Source organism: Hoplias malabaricus, chromosome 2 (genome assembly GCF_029633855.1).
Source record: "Hoplias malabaricus isolate fHopMal1 chromosome 2, fHopMal1.hap1, whole genome shotgun sequence".
Lineage (NCBI taxonomy): Eukaryota > Metazoa > Chordata > Actinopteri > Characiformes > Erythrinidae > Hoplias > Hoplias malabaricus.
Genome location: NC_089801.1, coordinates 27267259 through 27284745, shown reverse-complemented (window position 1 = coordinate 27284745; position 17487 = coordinate 27267259). Strand labels below are relative to the sequence as shown.

The following is a 17487-nucleotide window of genomic DNA, read 5'->3' as shown; positions in this document are numbered from 1 at the left end:
GCCATGGTGCCACACTGGAGAAGCAGAGGGCTCCTATATGGTAAATGGAACCTGCCATATTTAACTGTAGGATTTAACTGGGTCCATATGGGAAACCAAACCAATTATTGCTAAAAAACATTATTTAAAATAAAAATAATACAACTGACATACTATGTCGTCATCATCAACATCATGGTTTCCACTTAATCCATTTCTGGATTGTGGTGGCAACAGGGCATCGTAACAATAGAGGAACTGTTTTTGCAACACTTTTCTAAAAGGTGCTGTATAGAACCATCTATAGCACATTCTCAATCAACTTGAAGAACCTTTCATGACACAAAGATCATTTAGCATAAGTTTCTTCAAGTGTTCAGAGTTCTATATAGAACAATTTTCTTTACTAAATAACCATAATTTTTAAGTGTTTAGGCATTAAATTTTCAATTTGTTTCTATTTTCAGAATAAATTCCAGTTGGTGACAGAAAATCTTGTAATGCCTATATAATGTACTGAAAGACATACCTTTAGTAATTGTGGCATATTAAGCTAATAATGACATTAAAAACTAATTCTGATTTTTTTAATACCTAGAATAATACCCAGAATTATTTTTTTTTGTCATGCGATAAACATAGCTAAGATTTTAATTAATTTTACTACATATTTTAAAAAAAACGTTAAAGTATTGTAGAAGCGTTTTGTTTTCTTTTCTAAAACATAAACATTGAGCCGCCAATAGGATGCGTGTAGTCTCAAGCGCCAACCAATGGCGCGGGACTAAACACCGATAGAGCGCTGAACGGAAGTAGATGCGATATTGTAGTATTTGGCGTCGCTGCAGCGGCCTAACACTGGGCGGTAATAAAAATATATAAAGTTAGCAGAGCAGACACATGTGACTGATCGCGTAACGCTCTACAGACCGTTGTAATAAACCCACGGAAATTACTTCGGGGGCTTTGTAATTTTTAGCTGGATCAAAATGCTCATTCATCGTTGGTGAATCGCTCGTCCACTTACGCCGCCGGAAACGGTTTGTTGTAGCTTAGAGGATTCACGTTTAGAAAGACTGGTATGGAACAAGAAACAAAGAAATGAAGAAAACTGTTTCACTGTCGCTTGACTTCTCAGTGCACTACGAACACTCGTTCACTTATTTGTAGCTGAGGTAAATGACTGTATTTCTCTCTTAACCTTAACGTCCCATTGGTTTCGCTGGCCTTCGTGCAGGCAGCCATATCTCAGCCTAACGTTAGTCCTGTTATTTACCTCCGATATTGAGGTTTACTCTGATATTTTGAAGTCCTGCTATTGTTGGAAAAACATGGATAGAGTGTTGTCTGTCGTCAAAATGTATTGGCACGTTTTAATGTCCGTTTGAAAATCAATTTAATAGCCTGTGAACGGCAAACACCCCGTCGAAACTGTCTAGAATCTGAGAATGTTCAGAGATGTTCAGTGCCGCAGGTTGAATTCTTGAAGGCAATAGAAGAGCCAAACCAAGTATGTGCTTATACAGAAGAGTACATTCTGTGGTGCATCATCACGCTGGCAAAACTAGTAAAAGCTTATGTCTTTGCCTGTTGAACATTTTTTTTGTATGGAAAGATCAGAGTACTATTTAAATCAATGTGGAATTCTACAGTTTAATTAAGGTAGTAAGATATTTTGTAATCCTACTTTTGAGCATTTTTAAAAAAAATAAGTGTACAAGCTGAAGCTTGAGCTTCTTTTTATTTTAACTCTTTGAAATGTTTTGATTCATACTGTACAGGTGTTTCATTATTTTTCTATTTTAAAGCTGTGATCAAACAAAAAAAATCCCAGAGTTGTTTTCCAACTGTGCTGTTCCTGTTCAAGCTGCTTTTGTGATGCTGTCCAATCCCCTCACAGACCCAAAACAGAGAAGCAGATGCCTAGTTCCGCAACTGGGGCAAACCCACAGCCCTCACTCTATCAAGACCTATTACTCATGAGTTGCAGAGAAACAAAAAGTAGAGATATTGGATCAGAAGGAATGCTGTACTCTCTACCAGATGCTCAAACACAAGATAATGGCCCTCTTTGCCTGGAAACTGAACGTGAATTCACTCAGACCTCTTCAGAGCTGAAAGGAAGTGCCTTGGGAATCAATCCTGGACCAAACAACACCTGTTTTCAAGCTGCTACAGAGGAAGGTAGTAAAGTTATTTTATTGCAGTGTAATTGCCACTGAAAAATGTAAACAGGATTAACTGTTTTATTTCACGGAAAAGCAGATAATGCAATGGGTTACAGGAGAAAACTACTGAAAGATTTCGCGCCAGTTTACTTAAGACAAATGACTAGACTTTATTTTTCAACAAGACAGTGCTCTCACTGCATAACCATCAAGAAATGGCTTGAAAACAAGCACTGTTTTTTTTTTTTTTTTTTGGCTCTGTTTTTGTTCTGATCATAGTACAGATATAGCTGCATTCTATACAGACTAATTTCTTCTTCTGTCTGCATGAATTCATTGTTCAAAGGTGCTCAAAGGAAATCTCTTACTAAGTTACTATTTCTGTGATTAGTTCCTGCCGATTAAAAGTTTTTGCCATAGTATTTATTCATGTGTATACGTTTCAATTAATCATTGTTAAATAATTTATTATATTTATTTTACATTTCAAAATACCTGAAAAACAAATTTTCACTTCTTTTATTAACAGTGAGTATGGTAAAAACTCGAGGATGGGAACCACCAACCTTCCCACCTGCTCCTCCGGCTGGCCCAACTGGAGAGCAACTGGGTGCTCTGGAGCGATTCCTTGTAGCCCATCAGACAGAGATGAAGCGCTTGTTGACTGGTGCCCTTGGCTCCTTGTCACAGCGGCTGGAGGCAGTTGAGCAGAGGATGGAGCAGCTGCATGCCCAAAGCACTACACATGGCAAGAGCCTATCACTGCTTCACAGTGAAATGAATAACCTCCACAAAGATATTATTCAGGGGTCTTCAAGGACTCTGCTAAAAGGGAATGTGCGTCCTGCTTCCACTTGTGGTAAGGACTTTTTTAATGAGGCAGAAATAATGCTTTTCAGATCAGTAAATATTAATAAAGGGTGTAGAGCAGACTTTAGGTTTGCTCTGTATAATTGTGTCTAATAAAATGTGTAGCACATGGATAGGTAGCGCTAGAAATAGACAGCAGCAGTTCAGTACTGCATTGTAATTTTCTGTTTTAACACGCGATAGTTGTTACATTTTAGAGACAGCCGTGTCAGAAAGGAATGATTTTGTCTGCCGTATTGAGTTGAGATCATTAATATAGTAAATTTCAAATAGTACTTCGGTATGGCTGACCTAAATTTACCCACAGAACTGAAATAGCGTTTAACTTCAATTTGGCATTTGGGTAGTCCCTAATGTTTAATCATTCCGAAATCGTTTTGCAAAACAGCCGTCCAGTTTTGCTGAATTGAAATGATAAAGGTGAATACAGGACACAGGGCTAACTGTCAATATGTCAGGTTACAATATTTCTTGGGTTGGGTACTGCTGTATTTCAAAGTGGGGATGTGTGATGTGTCAAATTTCTGTCCTGTTTCCGACTAAGTTAAGTACATGGCGAATGAATTAATTCATGTGCATTTAAGAGTCAAAAAGAGGGAGCGCTGTGGGAGCTCTGGGAGCCGAGTGCTACACCCCACTCCCCAAATCCTTCACTCGCCTCAGCTCACAGATATGAGACCCATGCAGCCTGACAGTGCACACCCCCACCCACCCCATGATAATATCGTATACCGTGGTAATATTTTGATACGGTATGACAGTATGAAAAATGTACCGCCTTTCCCTAAGTAATACCCATGGTATTAGGGCTATTACTGATAATGTGTTTTTTTCCCACAGAAAAGGTTTCAGATGAGCCAAAAGAAGACACTGAAATCTCCAAAGCCTCTTCTCAGAGTGTCAGCTCTGTTACATGTACAGAAACTCCTGAAGAAAGTAAGGTTACTGTATATTCATTGACAACAATGGTGTCCTCTCCCTGCCGTCCTGATCTTGATGAAAACACAGAGGGTCCAAGCTCCATAGTGTTTGATAAAAATTTACCTGGACACGAGGAAGAATCTTCAGCACAGTGTGAGCTTTTGCAGGATGACTACTCGCACATTTCAAAGTGTCAAGATCCGAATATGGAAGTAGAACACAAGGGCTCAGATGAACGAAAGGATGGCATTGAAATCTCACAGAGATTCAACACTGTTGCCCTTACAGTCTCTCCTAAAGCAAGTAAGGGCATTGTGCATCCATGGACAACAATAATTTCTTCTCAAGACAGTCCTCTTGACATCAGACATGCAGAAACTTCTTCAGGGCAAAGTGAGTGTATGCAGAACAACAACACGTCTGTTCCAGGCTTTCAAGAGCTAGACACAGGACTGGAAAATGAGCCTAGACACATTGTTTCAAGATCACTGTGTATTTCTGTGCAAAGTAACACAGACAATAGCTTCTCCCAGGGTCTACAGTGCTCTTCAAAACCCTACTCCACTGAAGGGTTGGAGGCGGGACCACCATGTCATTGTGAATATGTTGCATCTTGTGTGTGTTTACAGAAATCAACACAACCAAATTTGCCTTCTTTCACTGCTGAGGATACTGACTGTTCCAGGGACTTGAATGGTAGTGCCATTTGTTCATCTTCAGAAACAGCAGACCAGCTGACAGTTTCTGCTGGTCAGCTGGCTCTGTTGTCACATTCCACAAAAGATTCGGATGAAATTGGGTCCAATTGCATTACCCAGATTGCCCACTCTCCAGCTGAACAGCTAGGGTCACAAACTACTGCTAACAAACTTAAGACTAATTGTGTTCACTTGATTACTTGTCTGGCTAATGGACAAAATGAGACCAAATCTGATTTGCCTTTGTTCAAGAAGGGCCTTACACTCTTAGATGGCGGAGCAGCATCAGATGAGGTATTGCTTGCTTCTGTTGGAGACACTTTGAGTCCAAGTGCTGAAAAAGGCTCAAAGGAATATGGCAAGAAACTGAAAGAAATATCTAAGCATATGAGTTTACAAAATTTCTCAAGGAATGGTACAATTCCCTATTTAAGGATAAAATTCCCCAACCATGGTAAATTTCCAGTTCTTGTACCAAATTCTCATCACTTGTTAGTCACTTCAGTGGTGCCATCTGTGAACTCATATAATGCTTACCAAACAACAAGGAAACTACTTTTGCCACTAACCGACTCAAAATGGCCCACTCCCAAGAATGGGTTGTCAAAGATACTTCAACCAGGAATATTGTCTTACCACAGTATTAGTAAACTTTTGAAGGAGCTCTCGGACACTGCTTGCCGCTTGATGCCATTCAGCCCCTCTACTGATGTTGTCTCAACCCGGACTGTTTACAGGAGGGCTGGATCTAAGTTCAAACATCACTGTAGAAAGAACCGTTATGCTTGTAGCTGGACTTTACAGAAAGCTCCTGATGGTTTGTCTCTCACCTTTCCAGAATTAGACCCATCCAAGCCCTGGCAACCTCTGGTGATGTTAGAAGAAACTACTCAACCATTTTTCTCACAGAGTGGAGCTCTGGTCCAAACTTTTCATGCTCCATCTCTTCAAAGGCTAGTGAACATAGATGCTGCACAACATCCAAATTTGACACAAGAGTTTCAGGCTGTCACCCGTTTCCCAATATCAATTTTAAGCAAAGGAAACTTCTCTGGGGCAGGTCTTAGCACGGTTTTGGCTATGTCTTCTCCTGCTTCCTTCAGATTCTGGTTTCGCCACAGATGCCTCAGCTGCCCTCTCACATCTTTCTCACAATGTTCTGTTAAAATGGTCATGAGACAAATTGTAGAGCAGAGCACATGTCATCCTCTTCGACCCTTGGTTGACTGCACTGGTCCACCAGGTCTTGATAATGATCACTGGTGAGTTGTCAAGATAATTATTATTTATCATTCATTTATATTGCATGAAAATGTAACATATGCTATGGAAAAAATGCCTAAACCCACTGCTACTTTTAGCTTTTACATCTGTCTTGCTTTACTGCCATATTGCTGACATTGCTTGTGAAATCATTTCTAGAGCTATGAATGTGTATGACTAAATGAGTCACCTAATGATAGTTTTTTTTTTTAATAGCAGTTTAAGCATAAATAGTTTAACTGAATTCTTTTGAAAAAGGTATAACGCACCTTGTACTTTGAGTTTTTATAGAACAGTGCCTGCATGCTGCTTGGGTTTTAAAAAAATTAAGTACTGATGATCTGATCCTCATCTTTATTGCATTGCTAGCTATGCCCGACGATCGAGTCAAGAGGCTTCTCCCAGCAGGAAAAAGGCTTCAGCACGGTGGGCAAATTTCCCATTTGCACAGTAGACTGTTGCAAATGAATATCAGGGACTATATACAGTGTGGTCTTTGATATAGAGATTTTTTTTGTTTGTTTTTTTTTTTTTTTTTAATCAAATTTTTTTATATTGATTATAATAAAATTTGCTTGTGGGAGAGCTATTAACATAGTCCCTAGTAATAATGCGACTGAAATTAACAAACTGCCTTTAACATGTTACATGAAATGCCCAATTGAATCACTGCGCATGGGTTTTGTTATTTAAATAACATATAAAGTGAATTATAAATTCACATTTTCATAAATAAAATTAATGAAACGTAGACAATAGCCATTACAGGATTGAATTCTGGCATTAGACTCTAGATATATGGTTGCTTTATGTTTGGCTCTTTATTGCCATTTTAATTTTTACAGGAATTCTTCCTTACCGTCATCCCCACGTCGGCTCACAAAGGTTCTTCTGACTTCAGAGTGGAACACTGTTCACCCTGTACAACATGGCTCCAGTCCCAAATGTTTGGATAGGCCCCCCACTGAGCCAGTGCAAAATTTTGCCATCAGTGTTGCAGATGTTAAGCACCCTTGCCTTCACAGTAGGAGTTCCTCCAAGGAAAGTAAACAGGTATCTTCTCCCCTGGTAAGAAGCTTTGCTGCCAGCTGTCAGATGTAATATAGGTTGAGTTGCCTTTTGATGAATTTTAACTGTGTATTGTGACAGGCATTCATGATTACATTACTATGAAAATATATTTCAATACTTCCCATAACATTTTGAATTTAAAAGATTATGCTAAAATGATTAGAATGAGAAAAATGCAAGTTCAAGTCATGTTTCTGATAATGCACTGTTATTAGTGATGTCCTGATCAAGTTTTTTTTTTTTGCCTGTTCCTGATCTGAGTCTTTTAATATTGAGTATCTACTGATACAGAGTCCCAATCTGTTACTTATATTTTACATTATATTTATTAAAATTAGTCCAGTGTATCTGCTTGACACTCAATATATTGTATTAAGAAAGAAATTGCCTGCATCCAAGCTACTTACTTATTTATTTATTATCATTATTATTATTATATTATATATTTTTTTTTTTTATGAAAAAGTGTCTTTGAAAAGCTCCTTTAAAGTTCCATAATAATCCTAATACAGCACTGCAAGAGTAAAAATAGAACATTTCAAAACAAGAATCGTAATCCCCAGACCACTTTGAAGTGGTCGTGTACCTTAATATTCACAGTCACAAAAAATGAAAACCACAGTTTTTCTCGGTTCAGCTGCCGCTTTCGGCTTTTATGAAAACTTCACAGGGGGCTTTTAATTTTGAAATGACAGATACAGATAGTGGAGATATGATGACACCTGGCTACAATGGCCAGCAGAGTCCGATCACAACAAAATATACAAAGACCGGAGGGAATATTCACATTGGTCACGGCCAGCTTGAGAAGGAGGAAGTGTGAGTTTGCCGCCTAGAGGGAAATGAGGATCGGTTCTGCCCCAGTATCGATCTTTCAGATGGGATTGAGAAATTGATTATTGTTATGTGTGTTTGTATAGGTGGGGCTTTATGATTCAGAGACATCTGCTCAGCCAGGACACCGGTCTAAAAGAGTTTCCCAGATTCGCATACGCAAGACTGTCCCCAAACCGGATAACAACCTTACACCAATGGGGCTCCCCAAACCAAAGCGGTCCGTTACCAGGAGGCCTGACTCTTGCTTCTTCTATATTTGTTTCTAATTTGTCAGCAGTTCTAATGCTGAGTAATGTTTTATTTGATTTTATATTCCCTAGGTTAAAGAAGAAGGAGTTTAGTCTGGAGGAAATTTACACCAACAAAAACTACAAATCTCCAACTCCAAACAGGTTTGGGTCTCGATTTAGGTGTTTTGCTTGTTTGCTTACTCTGCTTTAATTTTAATACACAGTAAAGATCGAAATCTGAGAATTACAACATTCATTTTTCCTAAATTACAAATTCACTTCTAAACTCAGTTTCAGTGCAGCGACTAATTTAATCTCTACTCAGTTTCTTCTGGGAAATATTTTTAATTTTGAGTTTAATTTTGTTTTTGAAAGGGATTTCTATGTAATTTGCATTAATGGGTCTTGTTTACATTCTCACAGAAGCCTGGAGACCATTTTTGAAGAGCCAAAAGAAAAGAATGGTACACTGGTGTGCATAGGACAGCAAAAAAGGAAGCGTGTTTTAGACTTTCCAGATTTTACATTGCCACGTAAACGTAGAGCCAAGGCAAACTTGACTTCTCTGCGCATGAAAGGCCCTCGGGGAAGGGCTCGTAGGGGTAAAAATGAAGATGCAGACCTGGACGTCATGCTTATAGAGCGACTTAGTGAACTGGAAGAATTCTTCTCCCGGCAAGGACTGGAGGACTGACGCACAGGACAATCCTTAAAGTCACCACACTGATATCAACACAACTGGCCTGGTGAATTCTACATGTTAGAAGCATTCATTTTGTTCACCACTCTACAGATACAGTCTGGCATTAAACAAGACGTATTTGAGCACTGGGGCATTGCTATTTAAAATAAAGCTTGTGCCAGTCCTAATTGGGAGAAGAGGGGACATTACCTCTGTTGTTAAAAGCTGCTGTGAATTTATTTAATTTAATTATGCATTTGAATGATATTATTAAAAGATATTATTTTAGTTGCTTCATTAATTCCCATGTCCTTTATGTAAAAGTTGATAATACATTAACTTAAACCCTCAGTCCTTGTTTTTAAGTATATCAAATTATTTTCATCTTAAACACATGCGCGCACACAGTATGCATTTTTCAATATTTCTATTCAATATATATATTTATGATCAGGGTGGCACAGTGGTGCAAAAGGTAGTGTCGCTGTCACACAGCTCCAGGGTCCTGGAGGTTTTGGGTTCAAGCCCTGCTCTGGGTGACTGTGAAAAGTTTGGGGTGTTTTCCCTATGTCTGCATGGGTTTCCTCTGGGTGCTCAAGTTTCCTCTCACAATCAAAAACGCACATCGGTAGGTGGATTGGCGACTCAAAAGTGTGTAAGTGTGTGTGTGTGTGTGTCTCTCGCTGTACGAAGGACTGGTGCCCCCTCCAGGGTGTGTACCTGCCTTGCACCCAGTGATTCTGTATTCACCAAGACCCTGAAACGCATAAGCAGTTACAGACAATGAATCAATGTATGAAAAATATTTATATATTAATGCAGTTTGATAGTAGTTTAATGCTCTATATATTTTTAGTTGCTGTGAGGTGATATCGATTGCAGCTCATCTGTTGGCAGACCTTATGTCATGTAAGCAAATTTAGTCCTTTAATCCAACACAAAATTTAAACAATTGTAAAAATCTGTCAAAAGAAAAAATAATCTAGATATTTGTTTCTGTGCCACTTCATTGCAGCTTTGTCATAAAACAAAGATAATTGTTAAGAAATATATATATATATATAAAAGTGATTGGAAAATGGCTTTATATTGCTTGGACCTTCTATGAATGACCGTTTTCTTTGTTTAATGCCAGACTCAATCTAAATGAAACAAAGTGGAACGTCAGAAGTATCAGTGGTTTTCATCTGAAAAAATTCTTCTTTTCAGTTGTAAAAATGTTGTGACAGTGAAAAAATATATATTATTTCAGTTAACAAGCTGACAAAGAAGGTTTCTCTGTTGGTCCCAGTGATGTGAAATAGAGATACCATGCACAAATCTGAACCACAGTTTTAGTAAAACTGTTTGAAAGCACATTGTAGTCACCCGTCACACCGAGCACTTTCCACATCCTACCTCACGTCACTGTGAGCAGCATGTCTGCTGTTTGTCCTCATCCATGAAATGCATATACAGCAAGCAACAGTCGTGAAAAAAGAGCCTTTGCCATTAACCTATTGTTGATTTCTTACAGGCATATTAGATCAAATAAATCACTGAGCAGAACCTGTCATTCCTAGTGGCTTCAGTGCCATTCTGTGATCAAATCTAAGGCTTTCCTAATCATTCACAATCTGAATGTTAATTCTCTGTCCTCACCACTGCCATTAAAATATATGGATAGAGTGTTTCTTGTCACTTCACCTAATAATAAGCAAAGTCTAACTGTTCCAAAGAGTACTAATACTGACTGTAAGTTCTAGGATTTTCTTTACGCATTTTTGTGTGTGTTTATGCGCATTTACGCATGTATGTATGTGTGTGTGTGTGAGTTGATTACCTTTATCTTAGCTTCTTAAACAGGGCCGTCGCACTCAGGTCCTGGAGGTCCACAGCCATGCACAGGATTTTTTCCCCAAGGTTTTGGCTCCTCTTCTAACAAATTATAGATATACAGTCAATGATGAATGTGTTAAATTGAGGTAAGATGCAGATATTGCTATTGCCCTCCATGACTTTCCAGGACACAGCTCTGAAGATATAAGCATATTCATTGGCTTCTAACTTTGTTGATGCTCCAAGGAGTTGAGTCTGATGTGTTTTAAAGAGGAGGAATGCTAATGACTCCAAGTGCTGTGGCCCAGAAGAGGTCTAGTTTCGATGCTCCAGATCCAGAACCTGGAATATATTCTTTGCTTGTTTTAACCATAATTCTCAGAGTTAATTATCAGCTTGACTCATATCAGGAGGTTCTTCTGCCCCCCTCCTCCGCCTCCTCCGTCTCCATACTCCTGTGCTGCCACTGCTGAACATTGACTAAACATGTTCTAAAAATCATTTGGAAATAATTTGTTTCTGGATGTCTAGTAGTTTTGGCACAATCATGAAATATGCAGCATGTATGTTATTTATTTTAGTTTAGAACACTTTATTCTCTGGGTTTACCAGTTTGCTTATTAAATTCCACAATATTTAAATTTAGAATTTGACATATCCTTAGTACTGTCAGTAGCTATAAACATTACCACTGCTCACTCTTAGCCACAGTATAAATTTCAAGTAATTGTTTGTATTTGGGAAATGTAATTTCTAAATTCAAGTTGTGTTTGTTAATCTCTGGATATCTGAATAATGTTTTTTTTTGGTACAGACTAAAATTGCAAATCTACAGTGGACATTATAGGTCTCCAGGTAGAATTTAGCCTTGCTAGTTGCCGCATCTAAGGTCTAGTTACAGCTTTGTCTCAAAAATGCCATTATATACTATGTAGCTTATGCTTCAGTACAGTATTTATATTTATAACTAGCATATTCACATTAAAAACAAACTGGTCTTGTTTACAGTATCAAAATTGCTCGTTTTTAACAGACATGCATAGCATATCAATATCATTGTGTAGAACCCCAGAGATTCTGAGCTGTTGTGAAGCGCAACATTTTGGCCTTAACGTTATGGAAAAGGTTTTTGTATGCATACACTGCTGTGAGAAGTTTATTCTGATATTGCTTTTTTTTTTTCATGATTATGGCCATTTTTATTTGATGTTTTGTTCTCCAACATCCCTAATATATTCAGTGTTAGAAAATTGCACCAGTTTTTTTTTTTTTTTTTCTTTTATGATTTTGGAATGAAGCATAACCAACACTAAATATAGCCTAAGTACATTTGATTGTTGTCATTTTGATTTTGATAAATATTTTATGAATAAAATTCATGTTGACAGAACCAATGATTTTCTTTTAAAACATTTTTTGATGAGATAAAGTCTCAAACTTCAAATGTTGTTCAAAAGACTTAAACAAGATCTTACCAAAAATAAGAGCAAACAACACATTCTGCACATTTTTTTCAGGATCAATAAATTTGTTAAATAAATCTTTGACATCTGGCACAATTTCTTATCCAGTAACTCACAATTGTAATCATGTTATAGACAGACAATACTAATTTAGGAGTTTTTTCCAAGGACACTTACTGGTGTAGAGTGTTTCTACCCAAGTAAGGAACCCAGTTGTCTTAATAGGAGGTAGATGGTATAATCTACTACACTGCCCACCCATGATTATGCCGCAACTGTCAAAACGATGAGAGAAAATTTAAAGGATCACTTGGTAGTAATTTTACCCTAAAATGACAGCTTCAAAACTATTCTGATGTTTCATTGACCTATAATAGGGAGAACAGCACCTCTGTTATTGCTACTCTGAGCTCAGCACTGCAGACACTGCACCATGTACCTTTTGGAGGAAAACTTGTATGTAAGTATAACTGCAGGGGTAGCCCAACAGCACAAATACCCAGTCTTTCCTACTTTTGCTTTAACCGGAATCTTGATGCACCAAAGGGTGCTCACAAATACAACCAGGGACCTGTCCCAAATGTCTCTGCCAGAAACAAGTCGCCTTTAGTTAGGGTTTAGGGCTCACTTAGGGATGAGGCAAAAACAGCAATAAGTCGTACAGAGATACTTTGCAGTTACGGAACCAACAAAAAAAAAAATCAACAAGCACATTATAGTTCATATCTAGCTCTGAACAGTTCCCAGTGCAGCTGGATTCTGAATTTCCTGATGTGTTGAGGACAGGTGGTATGAATGGGCAGCATCAGAACCTCCTCACTGACCCTCAACACTGGAGCCCCTCAGAGCTGTGTGCTCAATCTGCTACTGGACTCAATCTGGACAGCCCTGTAAACTCATAACTGCACAAGTCAGACCCAACTCCAGTGTCATTTTTAAATATGCTGATGACACCACAATAATCGGCCTGATCTCCAGTAAAAACCACATTTGAGAAGTATCCACAAGGGGACTTTTTCCATTATAAGTAATTTAAAAAGAAGAAGTTTTTTTTTTCTTCTTCTTCTTTTTAAATTCCTGGAATCATTGGGCGCAATGCAGGAATAAACCCTGGAGGGGGCGCCAGTCCTTCACAGGCATATATATATATATTAGCATTTTCAAAACACTGCACATATGTATAGGTTAATTCATGTTTTTTTATTTAAAAAAAGGCTCTGTCCGTCTGTGGAGAATAATTTCGGCTTGCCTTCAGAGCCATTATCATGTCAAATTAAAACAACATAAACATAAACATAAAACAACTATATTTTCACCCCTATGCAGTAGATGGCGTCACAGGTCTAGTGACCTCATCTGGACCAGCAAAATAAGCGCGGATCTACAAATCGAAGTCAGACATATCCCTTATGCACAATTTAGGACATAGCTACTGGAGATCAGCGAGTGAACGACCCTCGGCAATTCAAGGAAAAATGGCTGCTCCCTTGAGCAAGGTGTGTTTCTCCAGGTTTCCAGGGGCGAGAAGAGGACTGAGGTGATTGACTCTTGCTGTGTTATAACCTGTAATGTCGTTAATGCGACTCCGTCCTTAAACTGTAACTGAGCAAGCTGCGTAATATTTAACTGAATCTGAGTACGACATGTACTCGCTGATATCACTGCATGAGGGAGCTGAAGACAGGAACTACATCTGCCTTCGAGTTACCTTTAAAGTTGCTGTTTGAGTTTTCCTTTGGAGAAATGTGACATGGGTCCAGTTGGTTTAATACTCGGACAGAGCCCTTATATTTAACCAAGAATAGAATTACAGCGAAGTATGTGTTGTGCTAGGAGTCTTACTTTAAGAATCTTCTTAATCTGGAAACCTGTCCAGACATCTTCTGAAAACACAAGGCCTGGGTCCTGATTTATAAAACCTTCATAGGTTCATAAGAAAAAATACATGTTTAAAAGTAGCAAACTGTCCCCCTCAATAGCAAAATAAACATATCATATATATATATATATATATATATATGTGTGTATGTATATATGTATGTGTATGTATGTATCTTGTAAATTTAGTTTATAAATTACAAGATCGAACTAAATTGCAAATTAAATTAAACAGAAGGTTAAATGTACAGTTCCAGGTTCCAGAATGTTTGACGCCTCCAAGCCACTACATATCAGTAAAGCTTAATACATGGTTAATAAAAAAGTGTTCCAGTCTGATAAAGCAACGGAGAACAAAAAACAAAGGGCTGTAGGCATTACATTTTGTGAATATTGAGTTTTTTATATTTATGTAAAATTAATATATAAAAAATAGCATAGATTTCCACTGAATTAGTAAAAATGTGGCCTCTGATCTCATAATTTCAAAAGATGTATAAGTGTTAGCAAATAATAATAGTAAATATTAGTTTGTGAAAACTGTAAAAGCTGTTTAACAAATCATTGAGCTACAGTGGTTATTTCCCTCTGAATGTCTCCACCCCCCAACGCCCAGTTTATTCATTTACTATTTTTATTTTAAGACTTAAAAGAGCAATAAGAAATGTTTAGAGCCAAAAAAGTAGTAAAGAGTATTTATGATAAGTGACGGGGTTGTTTTTTCTTAAATGAGATGAAGAATTAAATCGCCTTGTAGTCCCTAAATGAGATAGCTAATGGTCCATGTCTTGCGTTACAACACGGGGTTGGCCAGATTTAAAATGATTTTAATACAGAAACTCTGTTACGTACTGACCACTAGGTGTCAGTAAAATGACAGTTTCATTAAATGAAAATGAACCATTAGTAGACAATGTCTGCTACTTTAAGCCTTTAAACTCCTTTAAACGTGGTATTGAGGACGGGCTGGAATCTTGCTAATTGATTTTGCATTGTGGATACATTAAAAATTAATCCAGCTATATTCACAACATCACAAGTGTGTTTCAATGCGTCCTGATTTTGTCAAGGCTTTATTATGACCATAAAGGAACGCTAGATTGAATTACATTATATGTATTACGTTATATATACATATAACGATAGGCTGGTCCACATCTTGAGGCTGAAACAGACCACAGTTCACTTATTGAAACAGCTAAAAATATAGGCTACACAAATGTACAGGTTTTGTCTGTGTTTTCAAAATATATTTGTCCATACCAAGTGTTTTAAAAAAAACCCACGCTATCTTATTTTCTCTCTCTCTTTCTCGCTCTCAATCACACACTTAATTCACTCACACACACACACGCTGTTTACCCTAATCTCCATTTCGCCTGCAAACAAAAAAATAATGAAGATCCGAAAAAAAGATACTGAAAATTTCCCCCTTGGAGATTGTTTTTCGAAAACCTCTGTTTTCCCTAACCTAAAATGCCAGATGGGTGTCAAAACACAGACAGCCTCAGTTATTTCTGTGTCTGTGGCCTTAGTTACAGACTAAATTTGCCACAGGTTCAATGTAAGATGTGGAATGGAATGTGGATTGGTGAAGTGTTTGTTTGCGTAATGTTATGGCTAGTTCATGGTCTAGCACTAGCTCTGGAATATCTGCCCCAGGGTCGGATTGGGCCTAAATCTTCTATTTTTCACTAAAATTACAGCTTCAAAATTATTGTGGTGCTTCACTGAACTGTAATAGGGTGAATAGGGCCTCTATCTTTGTGACTCCAGGTTTAGCACTGCAGAAACAGCACTATGTAACTTTCGGTGGAGGCTATGCCCTCCTCTCCCACTTGATTTCAGGACAGTGCTATAAAAGTGAACTACACTCTGCAACTGTATGTTAGAAGTACATTATTGGTTACTAAAGGTACAAACAATGTAAATATACCTTTTAAAGGTACAATAGTGTTTAAAAATTGTGTTCTCTAAAGGTACATTACGTTCTCCTATTTTCTTCTATTATACGTTTTAGAACTGTGTCAAATTAAAATAATGTAAGTCATTGAGATAAAATGGGGTGTATGAAATCAGCACAATTTTAAAATCTACAGCTAGAATAAGGTACAATTATGTTCCCTAATTAAAGATACAAATATGTACCCTTGAGGGTACCACAATAGTGACAAATTTTCTGACAGTGTAGGGGGAGCCCACGAGCCAAAATAACAAATCTTAAATGCTGTAGAAGAGATGAGGATATTGGTTTATTCCTTCCATAGGTGGGTAATGTTGACTTATATTTGCATTACCGAAAGTGCTACAAAACTTAACAACTCGAGTTACAACAGTGAATAACTTCAGTTAAGTACAAACAATTGTCATTTTTTTCCCTCGACCATACCATTCCACTTTAAAACACATGGAGCTTCCGAACGTAACAAACTAGAGAGAACAGTGTTTCCCCATAATTGTAGACATCCCCTTTAAACATTCAGTGAGCTACAGAATAAATTCAGTTGATTGTTGCCTCAAAAACTCTGAAGCTGCTTCTAATTATTGATTGTAATTCCTAGTGCATGAAAAAAAATTCTTAATTTATGTTGATTCAAATGGAATTTTTTTTTGTTCAGTGGCTTCCTACTCTTCCGTCTCCAAGGACTCCCCAGATGGAACCAGCAGATATCACTGTCCTCTCGTGCAAAAGGCAAGTAACAGTTTTTTTTTTTTTTTTATAGGGGAACACAAATGACTTTTTTATTTTGTGTTGATTTGGTGTTGAACGTCACATTCAAATGAAAAACTGAATAACAACTTATATACTGTTCCTTACTTTAACCAGTGGATGACAGTGGCAATTTTCATTTTAATACATCATTGGGATCTGGATGGTGCTGGAGTGATAAATACAGGATGTAGTTTCAGATTGTTCAGCCCTAGTCCTGACAGTGCTAAAGCGTCTCACACTAGAACACTTCGTCTTGTCCACCTTCCTAATAGATTAATACATTAGACCAAATGTCTTCAAATCCAGACCTTGGTCCAGTTTCCAGGTTCCAGGCCATGATTTCAAAATCACTGTTCTATACCTGGCCACTCAGGTACGTTACAGCTGCAACTATAGAGCCATTCTGGTTGGCCATTTTAAAATCCTGGCCTGGAACCTGCATCCAAGCTTTGACTACCTCTGAATTAGGCATTTACCTTAGAAATTTGAATAGGTCTGTTGTTGGTGAAAACTTTGTTTGTCTTTTACTTTGATTCAGGCTCTCCAGGACTTCAAGCCCGTGTGAGGACTCTTCCTCTTTTAATTGCAACTGGAAGTGGCTACTTTGGATACAACCAGTATGAACGTTATAAGGACAGAGAACTAGAGAAGCTGGGCATCGAAGTTCCTCCTCGCGTTGCCAATGAGGTTGAGGTAGGACCTGAGGTTACAAACAAGACTTTGCCTTCCATTTGTAGATACTGTGCTTCTGATTTCAACTTGTTTTGGCTTGTTTTGCTTAAGCAGTCTGCCACTGAGCAGACACTATTGCAAAATCAGCACAGTGGAACATGGGTTATTCTCAATACTCAGGCGCACATCTTTAGCATGTGTCCAGTCTTTCTCCACTTTTTGCT

General features: G+C 37.9%; 2 protein-coding genes across 7 annotated transcripts in view; both read left to right on the top strand.

Moving 5' to 3' along the window:
* Positions 1-813: 813 nt before the first annotated feature.
* On the top strand, positions 814-11874 carry wu:fi75a02 (uncharacterized). 5 transcript variants are annotated; one of them, XM_066658602.1, is made up of 9 exons: positions 814-1154; positions 1880-2163; positions 2677-3006; positions 3858-5898; positions 6269-6325; positions 6745-6941; positions 7892-8024; positions 8128-8199; positions 8461-11874. In XM_066658602.1, exons 2-9 carry the CDS (start codon positions 1899-1901, stop codon positions 8729-8731), a joined length of 3366 nt encoding a protein of 1121 aa, XP_066514699.1. In that variant the 5' UTR covers positions 814-1154; positions 1880-1898; the 3' UTR covers positions 8732-11874. The 5 variants fall into 5 exon arrangements, with proteins under 5 accessions (XP_066514699.1, XP_066514698.1, XP_066514696.1 ...); XM_066658601.1 differs by having other exon boundaries at positions 6745-6952; positions 7891-8024; XM_066658599.1 differs by having other exon boundaries at positions 6745-6967; positions 7891-8024.
* A 1536-nt stretch (positions 11875-13410) lies between these two features.
* The window catches only part of pisd (phosphatidylserine decarboxylase), a 36235-nt gene continuing 32158 nt past the window's right edge, over positions 13411-17487 (top strand). Inside the window, exons 1-3 of one of the 2 annotated variants that reach the window (XM_066659782.1) lie at positions 13411-13537; positions 16497-16570; positions 17130-17284. In XM_066659782.1, coding sequence (XP_066515879.1) covers positions 13476-13537; positions 16497-16570; positions 17130-17284 — 291 coding nt within the window. In that variant the 5' untranslated portion in view covers positions 13411-13475. The remainder of the gene's footprint in view (positions 13538-16496; positions 16571-17129; positions 17285-17487) is intronic. The other variant, XM_066659783.1, reaches the window with a different exon arrangement.

Coding starts and splice junctions, on each gene's coding strand:
- wu:fi75a02 (XM_066658599.1), top strand. CDS start 1,899: ATGCCTAGTTCCGCAACTGGGGCAAACCCACAGCCCTCACTCTATCAA. Junction 5,899..6,268: donor GGTCTTGATAATGATCACTG/GTGAGTTGTCAA, acceptor TTGCATTGCTAG/CTATGCCCGACGATCGAGTC. Junction 6,326..6,744: donor AGGAAAAAGGCTTCAGCACG/GTGGGCAAATTT, acceptor TAATTTTTACAG/GAATTCTTCCTTACCGTCAT.